Genomic DNA, 17,282 nt, shown 5'->3' with positions numbered 1-17,282 from the left:
AGGCTGTTTACGTTGTACCAGTGTGAAACTTTGCCGCGGCAATTGTGTTCAATGAGTTTTATTCACCCCAAATGCTTTCAAGTGATTCACACATAGTGATTGTTTCCAACTATAAACCCGCTTTTGGCAACTCAACCATGTAGAAATGGGAACAAAAATGGGCAAACTGAGAAGTGCCAGAACACTAATGAAGTAATTGCACCAGTTTAGCCACTTTTTCATCTCTTCGTTGTTCATCTTATTTAGCAGTATTTGACCGAAAGCAACTTATGGCCTTTGCAGATGAGCTCAGGCATTGGCAGTTATGCCACTTTGTCTCCCAAACGGCTTGCAGCTCACCACGCGTCTGACCAGTACAAGATTTCCCATGAGCTCTACGCCACTGCTACACTCCAGAGGCCTGGCAGCCTAGCAGGTGAGAGTTTATACATGCCCACACGGTCTCGCGCTACATATATTATGACAGTAGTCATTACTTCTGTAAATATACCATTCAGAGGTATTTGCACATTTGATAAGCCATCACTTGCGAATTCAAATTTCAATTTGGTCCACTATCAAAATGTAATTTTTTTTTTATTTGCAATACTCATTCTGGAGAGCAAATGGTCAGAATCATAAACTCTTCATTAACTGCACAGGGCATATTGTATTAGTTGGTTGGCTGGTAGATTCTTTCTTGATTCCGCAGTAGCATCCGGTAATTATTTAATCTGTACTAAGTAGTCACATCCAATGACAAGTTTAACAAAATCCTCCATCATCGATGAACCACAGACATCTCATTTTTAATATCAATGTATGAAGCGTACTGTATTTGGCTTAATAAGTAATAGTGTTTGAGGTTGTGTGCGCCAAGTCCCATTTCTGTTTTCCCTTTCTGAAAATGTTGTCTTATTTTTAAAGTAAAATCTAAAACATGTCAAACAGATCAGGAGAAATTAATCCATGTTTTTGTCTCAAGTAGACTTGACTATTCTAATGGTCTTATGACGTGTTCTTCTTCTTTTCCTTTCGGCTTGTCCCATTAGGGGTCGCCACAGCGTGTCATCTTTTGCCATCTTAGCCTATCTCCTGCATCTTCCTCTCTAACCCCAACTGCCCTCATGTCTTCCCTCACCACATCCATAAACCTTCTCTGTGGTCTTCCTCTTGCTCTTTTGCCTTGCAGCTCCATCCTCAGCACCCTTCCACCAATATACTCACTCTCTCTGAACATGTCCAAACCATCGAAGTCTGCTCTCTCGAATCCTGTCTCCAAAACATCAATTTTTGGCTGACCATCTAATGAGCTCATTTCTAATCCTATCCAACCTGCTCACTCCAAGCGAGAACCTCAACGTCTTCATTTCTGCTACCTCGACTTCTGCTCGTGTTGTTTTTTCAGTGCCACCATCTCTAATCCGTACATCATGGCCGGCCTCACCACTGTTTTGTAAACTTTGCCCTTCATCCTAGCAGACACTCACCATTGCTCTGGACTGTTATTCTAAGTATTTAAAGTCATCCACCCTCACAATCTCTTCTCCCTGTGGGCTCACTCTTCCCCCTCTACATCTCCAGTTCATGTAAATACCAACCCAATTTTAATGAAGTTGGTATGTTGGGTTGAACATAAATAAAAACAGAATACAAGGCTTAGTAAATCATGCCCATCCATCCATCTATCCATCCATCCATTCATCCATTCATCCATCCTCTGCCACTTTTCCAGGTTGGGTCACGGGTGCAGTAGCTTTAGCAGGGATTTCCAGACTTCCCTTTCCCAGCCATTTCAATGAACTCTTCCAGGGTGATCCCAAGGCATTCCCACGTCAGCAAAGACAAGTAGTCTTTCCAGTGTGTCTGTGGGGTTGACTTAGCCCCATTCATGATACTTCATTTTTAGTCAAAAAACGTGCTCCTTTTGCACGGATATGTGGACTTTGAGAGCATGTAACTTTGAAAGTGAACATAGTTTGAGCTGGAAGAAAACATGAGCATGGACATCATAAGAATTTCGAGATGTAAGTTGACTGATTTGATGTGAGCTGCAAATAAATTGCCTTTATTGGAACCCTAGAAGCCTGTTGTGGAAGAAGCTACTTTAGCGTTTCAAATTGTTCCTTACCGTGTGGAAAAAAGGGTTCATAATGGATGATCAAAACATTGGAAAACGTAAAGTGAAAAGGACTGAGAAGGCTGTGGAAGAGAACAATGTTAGATAGTTGCACGCATGCTAGCAGAAACTATTCCAGATAACTGCAATGATTAAACAAACTAAACATCTTATGGAAGATGATTGAAGAATAAACACTGCAAAGGATGAGTTTGTGGATCTTAATTCTGGATTACAGCAATTTATGGATGAGGAGGAATTTTTGAATGACCAGCAAAACTCGCTTGAGCCTAAACATGAATCAATGATTTCTTCTAGAAATGTGCAAAATGGATGAAAAATTTCTTGACATGTGAGCAAGTGGAGGAGTGTGAAGTAAATATTACAGATGATGATAGTAGGTCCGATTTATCCAAGTCTACTAAACTAACAGGAAAGAAAGAATCACATTATGGAAGTGTTTTCTCTGCATCTTCATCTGTCAGAATGAAGGCAGAAATAGAACATGCATCATTACAAGCAAAAGGTTGCAGCTTTACAAGAGAAGTTAGCCATAGACAAGGAAGAATTGGCAAGAATGAGCATATTTGAGGAATAGGAGCAGGAGGATGAACAAATTGACAAAGCAGAAGATGCTGGCTCACAGCCACTGCAATGGAGCTCAATTTCCTCCAACCAGCACAACAATCACACAGTATTGGTTAAAGGAAGGGTCCCACAACCAAAAATGGACTATGGGCAAGAAGGAGTGCTTCATTGTTGATACAAGGCCATCGCTCAACAAGTTAAGTGTCTAAGTATCTTGCAAAAAAATATCAGGCATTATTACATTCTGAACTCAAGATTGCAGTATTTAATGGCGATCCTCTTGAATATAAATCCCTTATTTGATCAATGGAACTTGGAGTAGAAGGCCAAACTAGTGATACACATGACCGATTAGAGTTACTTCTGCAATACACAAGCAGAACACCACATGCTTTAGTCAAAAGCTCCTTACACACAGAACCCTCAGTTGGTTATGTAAAAGCCAAGCAAATGCTGACAACAGTTTTATGGAGATGACTACAAGATAGCAGAAGCCTACTTTCCGGAGGTCTTTGATTGGCCGAACCAGAAGATGGTACTGCATTACAGTCTTATTCATTGTTCCTCACAGAATGCGTAAATGCAATGTGTGATATTAGCTTTATATAGGATTTGGACAATAACACTAACACAAAAGCACTTTTAAATAAGCTTCCATATAAGCTCAAAGAAAAAATGCGAAAATTTGCCTGTGACACACAAGGAAAAAACAAGAAAAAGATACATTTCAAGGACTTTGTCGGTTTTATTAATAAGCATGTTAGGTTTGTGCAGCACCTTCTTTATGGAAAATATAAAAGACACTACAGTAAATGTGAGAATCACTTCAACAGAAATTTAAGTAACTGTGCAGATAGGGACAAATCAAAGGTGTTTAGAACATCTGTATCGCCTTCAAAAGCTGAAAGCGAAGGAAAAAGAAAAAAAGAGGAAGTAAACAGCAACAATGTCAGAAGACATATCGCAACCACAGTGCCTACTGCAAAGTAAACCATCACTGTCTCCCAATGTGTAAAAAATTCAAGGACAAACCTCACAAAGAAAAAATTGAATTTTTGAAAAGCACTGCTCTATGTTTTGCTTGTTTGAAACATGGTCATCTGAGTAAAGGCTGCAAAAGAAAAGCTCAGTGTCAAGAATGTTCTCACCTACATTCTACTCTACTACTCACATTAACTTTAAAGACAAAGAACTATTAAAGGCAAAATGTGAACACCAAACCGTGTCAAGTGCTCTTGTCCAAATGTCAGAAACTGTTGGTGCCACTGGAGCCGGTAAAGAAGACTGCACACTTTCAATAATTCCCTTCCCTGTCAAAGCTCAAAAGGGAACAAAGCTTGTGACTACATTTGTATTTTTGGACCCAGGAAGCACATCTACTTTTGTTACTGAGTCACTGATGTATCAGATGGGCTTAAATGGACACAACACGAGCATATTAATACGAACAATGGGAAAAGAATCAGTTCTGCACACTCTCGTTGTGACTGAGCTGGAAATTAGTGGCCTCGATGAAGATCAATTTATCCAGTCACCTGAAGTGTTTTCATTAAGAAACATTCTTGCTACCAAAGACAATATTCCTTGTCAAAGGGATGTTGAATCGTGGCCTCACCTAAAGGGGGTGAAGCTTCCCTCAGTCCTAGCAGATGAGCTTGAGTAGTCTTTGACTGTGCTGCTAGCTTTCAATGTGTTTTTGAACCAGCAACTCTTACAAGGGCCAACTGACAAGTTCGGATGTCGGATGCCCTTCCCGACACAATTTATATCCAGGAATGGGAGTGGCCTACATTTTGCACTAGCTTGTTCCCCTCATTGACAACGGTCTCTCTAAATTTGTATGCATCTGAGCAAACATGTTAAGGCCCTGAGCGGTCCCTTTGACCACTATGAGCAACATCAGATGTGTGTCATCCATTGAAGTTACATACTTATTAAAAGAATCAAATTACAGCATTTACATTCCTGTCAAAACACTTTTATTAAGAACAATTTTAAGTGTTTTTGGAAAATGACAATGAAAACGTTAAATGTTTTTTTTTTAACATGAAATAATACATTGCTAACCAACCCACCTGTAAACTATTAACTCCCTTCCAAATTCCATCCATCCATCCATCCATCCATCCATCCATCCATCCATCCATCTTCTGCCGCTTTTCCGGATCGGGTCACGGGGGCAGTAGCTTTAGCAGGGATGCCCAGACTTCCCTTTCCCCAGCCACTTCATCCAGCTCTTCTGGAGGGATCTTGAAGTATTTCCAGGCGAGCTGAGAGACATAGTATCTTCAGTGTCTCCTGGGTGGTCCCCGGGATCTCTTTCCGGTGGCATGTGCCTGGAACAGCTTACCAGGGAGGCGTCCAGGAGGTATCCAGATCAGGTGCCCCAGCCACCTCATCTGGCTCTTCTCAATGACCAAGCTTCACCCTATCTCCAAAGGAGAGCCCTGAAACCCTGCAGAGGAAACTCTTTTGGGCCGCTTGGATCCGGAATCTTGTTCTTTCAGTCATGATCTACAGCTTGTGACCATAGGTGAGGTTAGGAACGTAGATTGTCTGGTAATTTGAGAGCTTTGCCTTTCGATTTAGCTGCCTCTTCCCTCCCAACGGACTGATACAAAGTCTGCATCACTTCAGAGGGTGCAGAGATCCGCCTTCCGATCTCCCGCTCCATTCTGCCATATCTCGTGAACAAGACCCCAAGATACTTGAACTCCTCCACTTGCGGGAGGATCTCGTTCCTGAGAAATCTTGTCTAGTTTCAGTGCTTTTTCTTCTATTCACATATACTCCGACAGTCATTCCATCTTAAAATAACAGGATTTCTTTTAAATTTACTTTCACCATTACTATCGAGAATCTTTGTTTGACGTTGCTCAGACTGCTTTGCTAACTAAACATGGGTGGTGGGCAGTGAATAGTTGTATGTTATGCTTTCAATTCGGTTGGATTTTTTTTTTTTTTGTGTGCAGAGGGACCACATGCGCAGTTTAAACGAACATTGCTCTTCGGGCTGGATTACCACTGTAACATGCTAAATATTCACATCATAACTACAGGTCAGATTGGGGTAGTATGCATTCACTTGGAAGAGCTGTTGGTGAAAACTCCTGAAATCAGGTTTGCTTTGGGTTGCTGAGAGGAAAAACACCTTGTGGGGAAATCTATAAGAATATCAAGATGACTTTGTGTGCGTGTGGGGGGGGGGGTAGTGTTATTTAAGCACCTGGGTTATGATAGAGCCTCTGTTGCTCATCAGTGCCCTCGCTCAGCCATTCTAGCAAAGGTCAAGTGCTGCATTTTAGTCAATTGAATTAACTGATCTGTGAACGACACTGCTGGCATGTTGCGGTAAGCATCCCGAGATTTACGTCCATGTACAAGCCTGCAAAATGTTTTGGAGTGCGCTTATGGCTGCACTCTAAGTACAACATGACTGTTCATAACTATTTGTAAATGTACTGGATGATGGTATTAACTATTAAGTATCAAATCAAGGCTGTTTATGGAATGGGCATGTAGGGATGGGGCTTTGAAAAATCAGCCCTCCAGTATTTGAAGATGGGGAAAATTAACAATTTATGAATTATTTTTAATATATTCCCAATAAGATGGGATAAATACTCTCTGAATCCTGTTTTTATAATTTTTTCTGGAGCACGAAAACTTTGTTGTTAATATCGTGTACTTCTTTCAGACGGCAAACGTTTGAAAATAAATCACCATTGCTTTTTTTTGCTTGAAGCCAAAGCATGCATTTCATTTGACTAAAGATACTTTAAGATGCAGTTAATTCACATAATTTCCAGAGAAATGACAGAATTCTTAATGATCAGTTTTGTTTTAGTTCCCATCCGTATATTTAGAGTTGAAATTGTACTATTTTCCAGAAACATTTTGGACGAAATTCTCATGAGAAAATGCTTAGAATTTAGCTGCATCAGTCTTGAAAATGAAGTTCCATCCTTCGTATTGGTACTTGCTGTTGACCCCAAAAGCAGACACAGAACACTGACTGTAACTCTGGTAACTCTAAGCCTTTATTTAAAAAAAAAAAAAAATGCAACTGACAAGTAGGTGTGGTCTTGTTCCACAAACAAAGAAAATAAAAGGACAAAGGACAAAGTCAAAGGATATGATGTCTCCTGGGGCACAATTGGGATCCCTTAGGATAGTAAAGTATAAGGCGTTGCTCTATTTCTGAATTTACTGGCAATAAAAATTTTTTGACACATTTACCATGTAATCATTTTCGGGATTGTTGAGTAATTCACCTAATCCAAAAGGAATTACATAGATTATGCAAACATCTTTACCATAACATGAGTTTTGAATCATTTTCACACAATAAATAGCACTGAGGCACCAAAGGGCCAGGGTTCATTTATATATTTTGTAATCCTTAAATATTTTACAAAATTAAACATCATGAGAGGGATATTTTCTGCACCATTTTTTTGTTCTTTACTTAATGTTCCCTCTCCCAGTCGGAAGAAAGAGGTCAGTGCTTCTGCAAGTGAGGCCCTTTGAGTCAAAAATATAAATGAATAAAGAAATAAAAACCAACTCATCAAGACTTCAAAGACGAAGTGGATCGGAGGAAGGGAGCCAGTTTGAATGAGTCATGCAGATAAATGGGTGTGTCTTGACTCTTAGCTCACTAACTTGCAAATTCAGACTGTCTAAATCTAGGTTGTTTTGAACATTTCCTCCCGTTTTCAGTGGCTGTCACAAATGCAGCTTTCGTTGTTCATGGTCTCTTTATTTTGTTCTATGTTATTCCTTTATTGTGAGAGGCATACAAGCAGCACATTGATCTTACCAACATTTAAACCGATGTGATTGCTGCTAATTGTAACGATCTGCTTCCTTTATGGACGCAGACGTCTGTGGGAATGCTTGTTACTTTTGCAGTGATGAAAATCCTGGCCTCATCTGAGCCTAACGAGGATGGCTCCGTGTCAGCAGCATTTTTTTTTACTTCATCAAAACGGTCAGAGGATATAAAAAAATATTTAAGGTTTTCATTAGTAGAAAGGATTTTGTTTTCCTTTAGTGGCGTATCTTGTCTAAGAATGTGGTAGAGCTGCATCACGATCGCTGATATGTCACTTCTACCACACAAAACACAACCGGCCGACACAGCTGTTGTGTTGTGTTGGCCTCACAATTCTGAAGACCGGGGGTTAAAATCCCGGCGCCCCCTGTATGGAGTTTGCATGTTCTCCTCGTGGCTGCATGGGCTTTCTTTGGGCACTCCGGTTTCCTCCCACATCCCCAAAAACATTAATTCGACACTCTGAATTGGCCCTAGGTTTGATTGTGTGTGCGGCCTTTGTCTCCGTGTGCCCCGCGATTGGTTGGCAAGCAATTCAGGGTACCCTGCCTCCTGCCCGATGACAGCTGGGATTGGCTCCAGCACTTCCGCGACCCTCGTGAGGATAAGTGGCTCAGAAAATGGATGGATAAAGGGAAAACACAACCAAAATGTCCCTAATCTTTGTGCAGAACACCTCAAACAGGGATTCCTAAGATATATGGTACCAAAAAATTGGAAGCATCAAAATGTCTTGTTAAAATAAGTGATTCAAGTTCAGAATAGAATGAGGCTAAATGTACTTCTGATTGATAATGTTTTTTTTTTAATAGTTTTTTCCCCCTCCCTTATATACAGGTAGTGTACATGATCGTATATCACAGGGTATTTATGAAATGATTTCCACTCTGATATGAAAGGCTGAAGCGCTCAGCTTAAAATTGATGGTGTAGTTACTTACTTAAATCATAGTGGTGGGCTCGTTCCTCCCCCTCAGAAGCTGGAATCTCCTCAGCACACAACTTGCCATCGACTGGGAGTTAATGTGACACGATAGCTCCACTGGACCATCATTCTGTCTCAGTCCCTCTCATTCATTCTTACTCATAGCTTTCTACTATACTGTGTATTCGTGCATATACTGTGTGTGTGTGTGTGTGTGTGTGTGTATATATATATATATATATATATATATATATATATATATATATAATTATTACTATTTCCTCTCACTTTATTCTCTCCCATTCCTCCTTACCCTTTATGGCTCATTTTCACATTTGTCCTTTTTCGACTTGTTTCATGATTTAACTTGCTCTTGTTGTCAGAGGGAGGGCCCCGCCTTACAGTTGTTTGCCATTGTAATGAAGAAATGCCTGCTGTCAATGTCATTGTCGCCCTGTGAATTTTGACCTCCTGCCAAACACACGGCATCTCATTTATTTATTTATTTTTTGTGCTGACAAACCGCAATGTGTTCACTGGAGATAAAAAAAAATGAAATGTAGTGACATTTTTCTTTTTTTTTACCTTCTGCTCATTATCCATCATTTTTTTCCAGTGTCACTGTGGTGTACTTACTGTTTCCTTTTTAATGTCTGCTGTTGAATAAACCCTTATAAATATGTAAACCTTTGTAATAATATCTTACAGCCAAATGGGAAAAAATGGTGTGCAAATGGAAAAGTTTTGGAGGAAAAGAATATTTTTATACCTTATTATGCCATACAGGTTCACACTTGTTGCTCTTTTTTAATCTCGACACTCCTTCCAAATTGAGAGTATTCACCGCTTTTCTTATTAATGCTCTTATCCACCCCATCTTCGCAACATCATATTTGGCTTCACTCTCTTTAGTCTCCAAGGTCATTATGACCCCTGTCAAGTCATGTTTTTTTCATGGACCTTCTGAAATATCTTTTCCCATTGTACCAGAAAATGAGTCTGACATGCAGAAGGGGATTTTACCACTTTTATATCATACCCCCCCCCCCCCCCCCCTGTTCACTCTAGGCTCTCGTGGCTCCTACAGTAGTCAGCACAGCCAGGAGCCCCTCCGACCATTGGGGTCTCCAGAGCACCATATTGACCCAATATATGAGGAACGCGTCTACCACAAGGGTCCCATGAGGAGCCTCAGCCAGAGCCAAGGGCCTGACACTGGCCCCTATCGCAACAATACCGGTAGGCATTTTTTAAACATTTGCTTATATTTGCTTCATATATTGCATATTTACATCAGATTTGTTTGGGTTTTGAACAAATTTATTGATTAGTAAGTAATGGAAACACCAACAAACAGGGCTAAAGTTATAAAGTTGTTATAAAATGTTTATTGTACAGGCAAGTAACTTTTTTAAGACAAATAACAGTCCTTCTTATTTGAAAATAAGTTAAAAACTATACAATTTTGAACATTTTAAACCTCTACCTGAACTTTGACAACAATAATGTTGTTCAAATTCAAAATTGCGCAGTATCAGAGGTCTTCATGTTTAGAGATTACACCATATTTATCAGTTTGCATTGTTTTACAGTTAATAATTTTATACATGTATGATACATGGGCTTTAGAAATCCATAATCCGATGTGTGGAGTACACCAGTGCCGTCAAATTATCATTCAGAATTCATTCGCATGATGATTAAACTTATCCTGCATTTTCAAGCACAATAATGTTCATGATTGAAAATGTCAGTAAAATTACAGTATGCAACATATTTATAATTGTGGTTGTAATTTTCAGTGGGTGTGGAATCGCCCTACTACATAAGAGTGCTGTCATGCACGTGAATTGTACAACCGATTCATTCTCAGCGTCCTTGTGTAACTCCATTGTTGCCAATGTAATTTTAATCGGTCCACACTGCGCTTATCTCAGTGTGGCTTTAGGTACAGCATGTTAATCCCATTAACATTATCATACCGGCATAAAAACACCCAAGTCGGTTCCATCACGTTCACAGCTCCCTTGATGTCATTAGCCAGCCTAGCCTTAATTGCTGTCATTAGCATTTGGGGCAGAACCATGGCAGTAAATATGCTATTCCAGCCCTGTATTGGTGTTGATCAGTTTCACACGTTCAAAGGGGACATGAAAATTGCGTTTAAGTATGTAGCCCAGCTTTCTAGGTACACTTCAGTTTTAATGGATCATTGGCTGTGCTCTTCTTCTTGTGAAAGTCTATGTAGTAGACACACAGCGATAGGATTGTCTTAGCGAGAAGTGTTTTAATTAAATAAGTGCACTTCACAAGTGGTTAGAGCAAATTCCCTATTATCTCTAATTTACTGTTCCTTTTATTAGTAGGTTCAAAAGATGAGGCTAAGAAAATACACAAAGGAAATTTACAGAGAAGCTCCAAAAATCAATGCGATGTGAAGTAAAGCATGTGCTTTTAATTACAACCCTTGAGCTTCACGATATCCCGCTCCAAAACTCCCAGCATAATGATTTTTTTCCATACACAATTTAAACTCAAATACGCTTTTGGGCCAACAAGCTGGTGCATTACCAACAAAGCCCCATCCTTCGTTAATAAGGAATTAATTTGTATTGTATATACAGTGTCTATAAGAATATCAAAATGTGATTCATATTACATAAGCACATAATTATCTGATGAGAGCTGCGCTGATATGGTGACTAGTAAGGCATTAATTGTCACATTGCCTTTTCTTGGCAATGGAAGACTCGCTTATTAAGATGTGATGGTTCAGTAATACATTTTGCAAGTTATCCCTCCTGGTGCAAAGGAAAAATAAATCTTATTCCTTCAATAGCTGTCAACGTTGCATTCTTGGGAAACCAACATACTGGATCGCATCAATTCAACCAATGTGGGTCATCATGTTTCTTATTATGTAACTCTGTGTTTTAAAGGCCTGGATGCGTCAATTAGTATAGCTGCACAAACCAATGCTGTAAGACCCATGACAACAGCTGTATCAAAAAGCTGCCTTTCCAAATGTAATCATGTTGGAAGTTTAGTTTTAATTGTATTATATGTGTATCATTGTGTTTTGAAGTGTTGTGGAACTGCTGGGTTCCATATTGCAGCTGTTCCTAATATATTGGTTAAATGAAAGGGCCGACCTCTCAGTAGGTTAAAGAGTACTTTAATCAATAAGACTAATCACCTATAACCAATACTTTTTTGACATTGTGTTCTCGGTAGTTTATTGTGGGGCTTACTGCATTTTAGAGATATGTATGAATGATTCATGCGACCGAATACTTGTCTCATATTCTGTTTCGTTTTCAAAGCGGCAGGGGTACTAATTAAAAACTGTACCAACTTTAAATTTCGATCTCTGCTGCTCTTCCTCCCCTTCACAGTCATAGTCACACCGACTATTCTTGTGTGTCTGTGTGTGTGTGTGTGTGTGTGTGTGAGTGTGTGTGTGTGTGTGTGTGTTGTGTGTGTGTGTGCGCGCGCGCGTCGGTAGGCAGCCATTGTTTCAGTGTTCGCTCATGGATTAAACCAGGCCAAGGCCCCAGAGGACCGCAGGTTAATGTGGTCTATTTCAAAAGATTATTCCGGCATGGTCATAATGTCTGTCTTTCGCATACAGTTTCCTTTGTTTTGATAATGATATGGCTTATGTTACGCTCTTCCTTTTCTTCTTTTCTGCGTCTAATAGAGTCAAATGAGAGCTACTGCTAATCTTACTACTGTTGCACTGTTACCCGAACATGATACAAATTGATCTCAAAAGTGAGTTGTCTTTGTTGCTCGCAGTTCCACGGGGTTTTCCTTGATTTCAAGCAGAGGCATCACGATGCTCCTGCTGTTTACATTCCATTTGTTGTCTCACAGACCTCATTAGCTCCTCTGCATGAAAATTAATCATTTGCCCATTAATTTTAATCCCAAAAAAATGGTTTTTCAAAGTATACAATTGAAATACTCACACAAAACAGCAGGCCAGCATACGATTAGTGTTACTGCTTTTTAATTTAGATGAAAAAGGGACAACATAATAAAATGTTATTCCAAAAATAAAAAAGTTAATCGTGCATGCAGTGTCTTCGCATACATCGACACTTACAAGCCACAACTGTATGCTAGGCATGGGCCAGTAACAGATTATGATGGTGTGATAATCATGAGGAAAATATTGCAGTTTCACAGTGTCTAGGTATTGCACGACTGCTCTAAAATTTATTATTTTGTACATTTTGTACAAGTGTAAAGCCTCTCAGTACGATGCAGGGCAATGGCTTCATTCCGTCCATTCATCCATTTCTAGCCTGTTCCAGATGACTTTTGGCCAAAAGTAGACTAGACCTAAGTTGGGCGCCTGCCCATCTGTCACAATGCAATACTTTAAACACACAACCGTTAACACTCCACACCATTGCGGAAACCATGTTGCCCAAACAAAACTTATCAATATCAGTGAGCAGGCATTCAACACACTTATAAACTTCCTGTTAAATGAAAATGAAAAATAACTGTGTTGTCTTTATGAAGGAAGATTTCCAAATACATGTTTTGCTTTGAGTTTCAGTGGATTGTACAAGTGTCCGACTAAAGAATGCATATATTTGAAAAAAATAAAGTAAGAAATGGCTCGGTGGGTCAGCTGGTAAGGGATTGGCCTCACAGTTTCTGAGGTCCCAGGTTCAATCCCGGACCCACCTGTGTGGAGTTTGCATGTTTTCCCTGTGCCTGTGTGGGTTTCTTCCAGGCACTCTGATTTCCTCCCACATCCCAAAATCATGCAACATTATTTGGACACTCTAAATTGCCCCTCAGTGTGATTGTGAGTGCGGCTGTTTGTCTCCGTGTGCCCTGCGATTGGCTGCCAACCAGTTTCGGGTGTACCCTGCCTCTTGCCCGTTGACAGCTGGGATAGGCTCCAGCACTCCCTGCGACCCTCGTGAGAATAAACGGCAAACATAATGGATGGATGGATGGAAAATAAGAGATCATCCACTTTGTTTTTTTATCTGTCTTCTTTTAGGCATTTATTCTCGTCGTTGCGCATTTTGTGTTTCTCCTGAAAGCCCTCCTGGCTACATAATGACTGACCACTAGAAATAGCTGCACATTTTCTATTTAATAGCTTAGTACCAGACCTGCGCAAACAGTATCTCAAGTGGCATCAAAGGGGGACAATGGGTGATTTGCCACATGGCTCTGGAAGCCACTTTAAGCTATTGTTGGTTGATAAAAGCCGAGTTCAGTAGCACTTCAGTACCTTTAGACAGAAGCCGGACAGAAATTGGTCTACAATCAGTAAATCCACTTGTGAAAAGGAGGTTATATATCAGTCCAGCCCTAAACACACAAGATAACCTTACAAGAAATATGTGCAAGGGGAAAACGGTTGAAAATTTCCACATCTTAGTCTTATACCCCTCCATATACCATTTTACATATATTGAGGCATCCTGCCCTTGTTACTACCTTTATTACTCCTGTAGTTGTGTTCGAGTCTTAATACTTTATCACCTGCCAGACTATTGAAATTTTACTGGCTTTTTGGCCCAGAAGACATTGTTTAAATACTCCTGAAAGTTGTTTTGACATGCACTATTTTCTTTTTTTCTGCTGCTGCCATATTCCCATTCGTGTGTTGCCGTTTCAAATGAGTTAACAAGTTTGACATCCTGCCAAATGCTCCTCATATGTGCTCTCCAGAAGCTAAATTGCAATGTTTGTTTATGGAGGACCTGTAATATTGCCCCATCATATTTTAATTATGTAATTGCTCTCGCATTTTATTTTTAGATTTTCTACATTAGATCACGAGATTTAAATGTATAGGAAAAAATTTTGGCAAGTTTTCGCAGGCTCATAAAATGACTGGGTTAGGTAGATGTAGAGGTTAGTATGACACTTTTGTATTAGATTCTGAAGTCTCCCAAAATTAGCTGCTGGGATGTATTTCAAATGTTCTCTGACTTTTGAAGCATACATAGGCTTTACACAATCGGGATTTCTGGGGCTGATTACGGACAAGCGAGTTAAAAAAACAAAACAATAAACAACTGATCACTGAACCGATCACAAGAAAAAGCAATGAATCCATTTAAATGACTTGTTCATTTACTGTAAATAGTTGTGTAGTTAATTGTTCAAAAAACGCATACAATAAATGCTCGTCTATTTATACCGACAGACAGAACAAATTATTAATCTTCAATTCGATGACTCTTGAGTACATACAGCAATTAATGTATCTACGTTTTGTGAAATTTTTGTTTGTTGGTGTGCTGTGAGAGTTTTCAATTGTAATTGCACCGGTGACCACTAACCCCGCACCCCCTCCCCCCATTCTCTTCTTATAATACAATTGACCCCTCCGTACAGGGCACTTAACCACGCCTCCTGAAGTGACGTCACGCCACGTGCGCTGACGTACGACAAACAGTAAAAATGGCAAATACAATACAATACATTCTGAACTGAGACAGATGCCATGCTTCTGATTTCATTCAAATCAACGATATATTATAGATTCTAAATACAATACATTCTTAACTGAGAGAGACGCCATGCTTCTGATTTCATTCAATCATTCACGCGTAGCAATGTTATGCTAGCGGAGAAGGTCTCATTCATTTATACGAGACGTGTATTAAAAATCAAATTTCGGGCATATCTTTGTGCAAACACAGTCTGGTTAAGCTTCGGTCGGGAGCCAGCAAGAAATCAATACGTTTGTGCAGTCCGATCATCGCTAAATATCGCTCAACAAAGAATAAGTGTCAATCATTCACACTCAGCAGTGTTATGCTAGCGAAGAACTTCGAATTCATTTATACGAGACATGTATTAAAAATCAAATATAAGGAATACCTTCGTGCAAACATATCTGTTCCAGTTGATATTAGATGGATTTAGTTGATGATGCGGTCTTCCACAAAGTTTGATCCATCGAAGGCATTTTTCGTACTGGGTCTTCGGTTTTGTAAAGGGTACGAATCAAACTCCACCAACTAGCCTTTCAGGATACCTGTCGTCACTATTACAAAGTCCGTGACTACACCTGTTAACCATATTTTTTGTTAAATAACCCAGATAAGCGATAAAACGCTAACTAAACCTATACTGGACCATGCAATGTTGTCTGAGAAAATGGCGGGAGCAAAAACGGGCTTTGGTTTATGCAGATCTCTGGCCTCTGATTGGTCAGTGACGCGCATTGCGCAATATCCACGGAGGGGTCAATTAGAGCTACCCACGCACTTGTATTGTTATTCCCATAGTAACAAGTACATTCGGTTACATTTGAGTTTACAAGATAAAGCCCAATGATCATAAAAATCGGGATGCGGCGGTGTCCAAATACACAATTTTTTATTGCAATAGTGTGACAGTGCAATCGTGAAAGAGCAAATTTTTCTTGTAGTCGGATCAGAACATTACCTGTCGCCTTGTCCCTCCCAATTGCGATGATGTTTTTTTTTTTTTAATAACATTATGGGCCATCAGATATTTACCATACTGCGTCAAAAGACATGAAAAAGTAAATAAATATTATAATATAAAAATGGATTCAGAGGTACTGTGCACTGTGTCTCTCTCTTGGAGCCAGTCAATCAATGGTATCATTGCCAATCATTGATGTCGTTGATTGGATCAGTGAATTATGATATCAAAACTGATCAGCTGATCACCCAAAAAAATGCCAATTATCGACTGATCTGATAAACCCGATCAAATCGGTGTCAAGTCTAATCTATTTCCTTTTCTTCACAATCCAGCTCCAATTCAGCTTTACATCTTCATTTCAGCAATTTGCTCTGGCTATCTAATGTGTTGTTCCTGCAGTAATCAGCTTCAAAAACTTTGTTGGAGGGAGACAAAAAAGACAAGTGGGATAAGAGGAAGCAAGGACAAGCTCATTATCAGAGGAGGAGGATGAGTGGGTGATAAAGATGGAGACAGTTGGGGGGGAAATGGTGCATTTATTTGGCTTCTTCTAGCCAGAAGGCAGGGACTTTTAATGGAACCTCTTAAATAGAGAGAATGATTTCCTTCTTTGAAAGCAAGGAAGGTAACAAAAATGGGACAGTCTTTCTAGATAACCAAAATATTTTCATAACCCTGACCAGAGCTGGCTCAAGGCATAACTGAGCCATGCAGCCACTTGGTAATGCCCTGACCGCTGTGGCTCCCAAAAAGCATCAGGATATTTTAAACACATTAAACACAAAAAGAAATATAACAAAATCAAGAAATGACAGTGGTGACACAAACTTCCAAAAAATCCTGTAACTTCTAAGTGGAATGGTAATGGTCAAGTGGAAGTGTCGGTGGAGAGAAGGGAGGAGGACCCTGCATCATATTCTGCTTTTGGGCTCAATAAAGACTAAACCTATAACCAATTAAAATTTCATGTGCAAACCATTGACTTCGTCAATCTTGTGAATGATACGTCAGTGGTGATTCTTACATGTTGGAGATCTCAAATTCGGCCTACTATCATATCTATTGTTATTTTCATGGATCCCGAGTCATTCACACCACAGTTAAATATTTAATATTAGCTGTTATTATTACTGGGACCTTTTTGTACATACAGCATACTGTCTTCTTTCTTTCGGGTTGTCCCGGTAGGGGTCGCCACAGCGTGTCATCTCAGACACTCATATTTGTTTGCACACCGGATGCCCTTCCTGACGCAACCCGTCTGTAAGCATCATAAACAATTATAGTGTTAGCAGTGGGACTCTGGTACCATCGCTTAGCATACATTAATATTTCATGTAATTCAGTATTAACCACAAACATACATACAGTACAATATATCAATTTTATATA

The 17,282-nt window shown here is 39.7% G+C and overlaps 1 protein-coding gene across 4 annotated transcripts in view; it reads left to right on the top strand.

Moving 5' to 3' along the window:
• ctnnd2a (catenin (cadherin-associated protein), delta 2a) overlaps positions 1-17,282 on the top strand; it is a 272,667-nt gene that overhangs the window by 141,092 nt on the left and 114,293 nt on the right. For all 4 annotated transcript variants that reach the window (XR_009792632.1, XM_061804648.1, XM_061804649.1 and 1 more), the window contains exons 11-12: positions 283-415; positions 9,516-9,686. Coding sequence is in view for 3 of the 4 variants with exons in the window: in XM_061804648.1 (XP_061660632.1) it covers positions 283-415; positions 9,516-9,686 (304 nt within the window). In the remaining variant the exon portion in view is untranslated. The remainder of the gene's footprint in view (positions 1-282; positions 416-9,515; positions 9,687-17,282) is intronic.

This window comes from Syngnathoides biaculeatus, chromosome 19, assembly GCF_019802595.1.
Source record: "Syngnathoides biaculeatus isolate LvHL_M chromosome 19, ASM1980259v1, whole genome shotgun sequence".
NCBI lineage: Eukaryota > Metazoa > Chordata > Actinopteri > Syngnathiformes > Syngnathidae > Syngnathoides > Syngnathoides biaculeatus.
The sequence above is the reverse complement of the archived record's forward strand: the minus strand, read 5'-3'. Positions and strand labels throughout refer to the sequence as shown.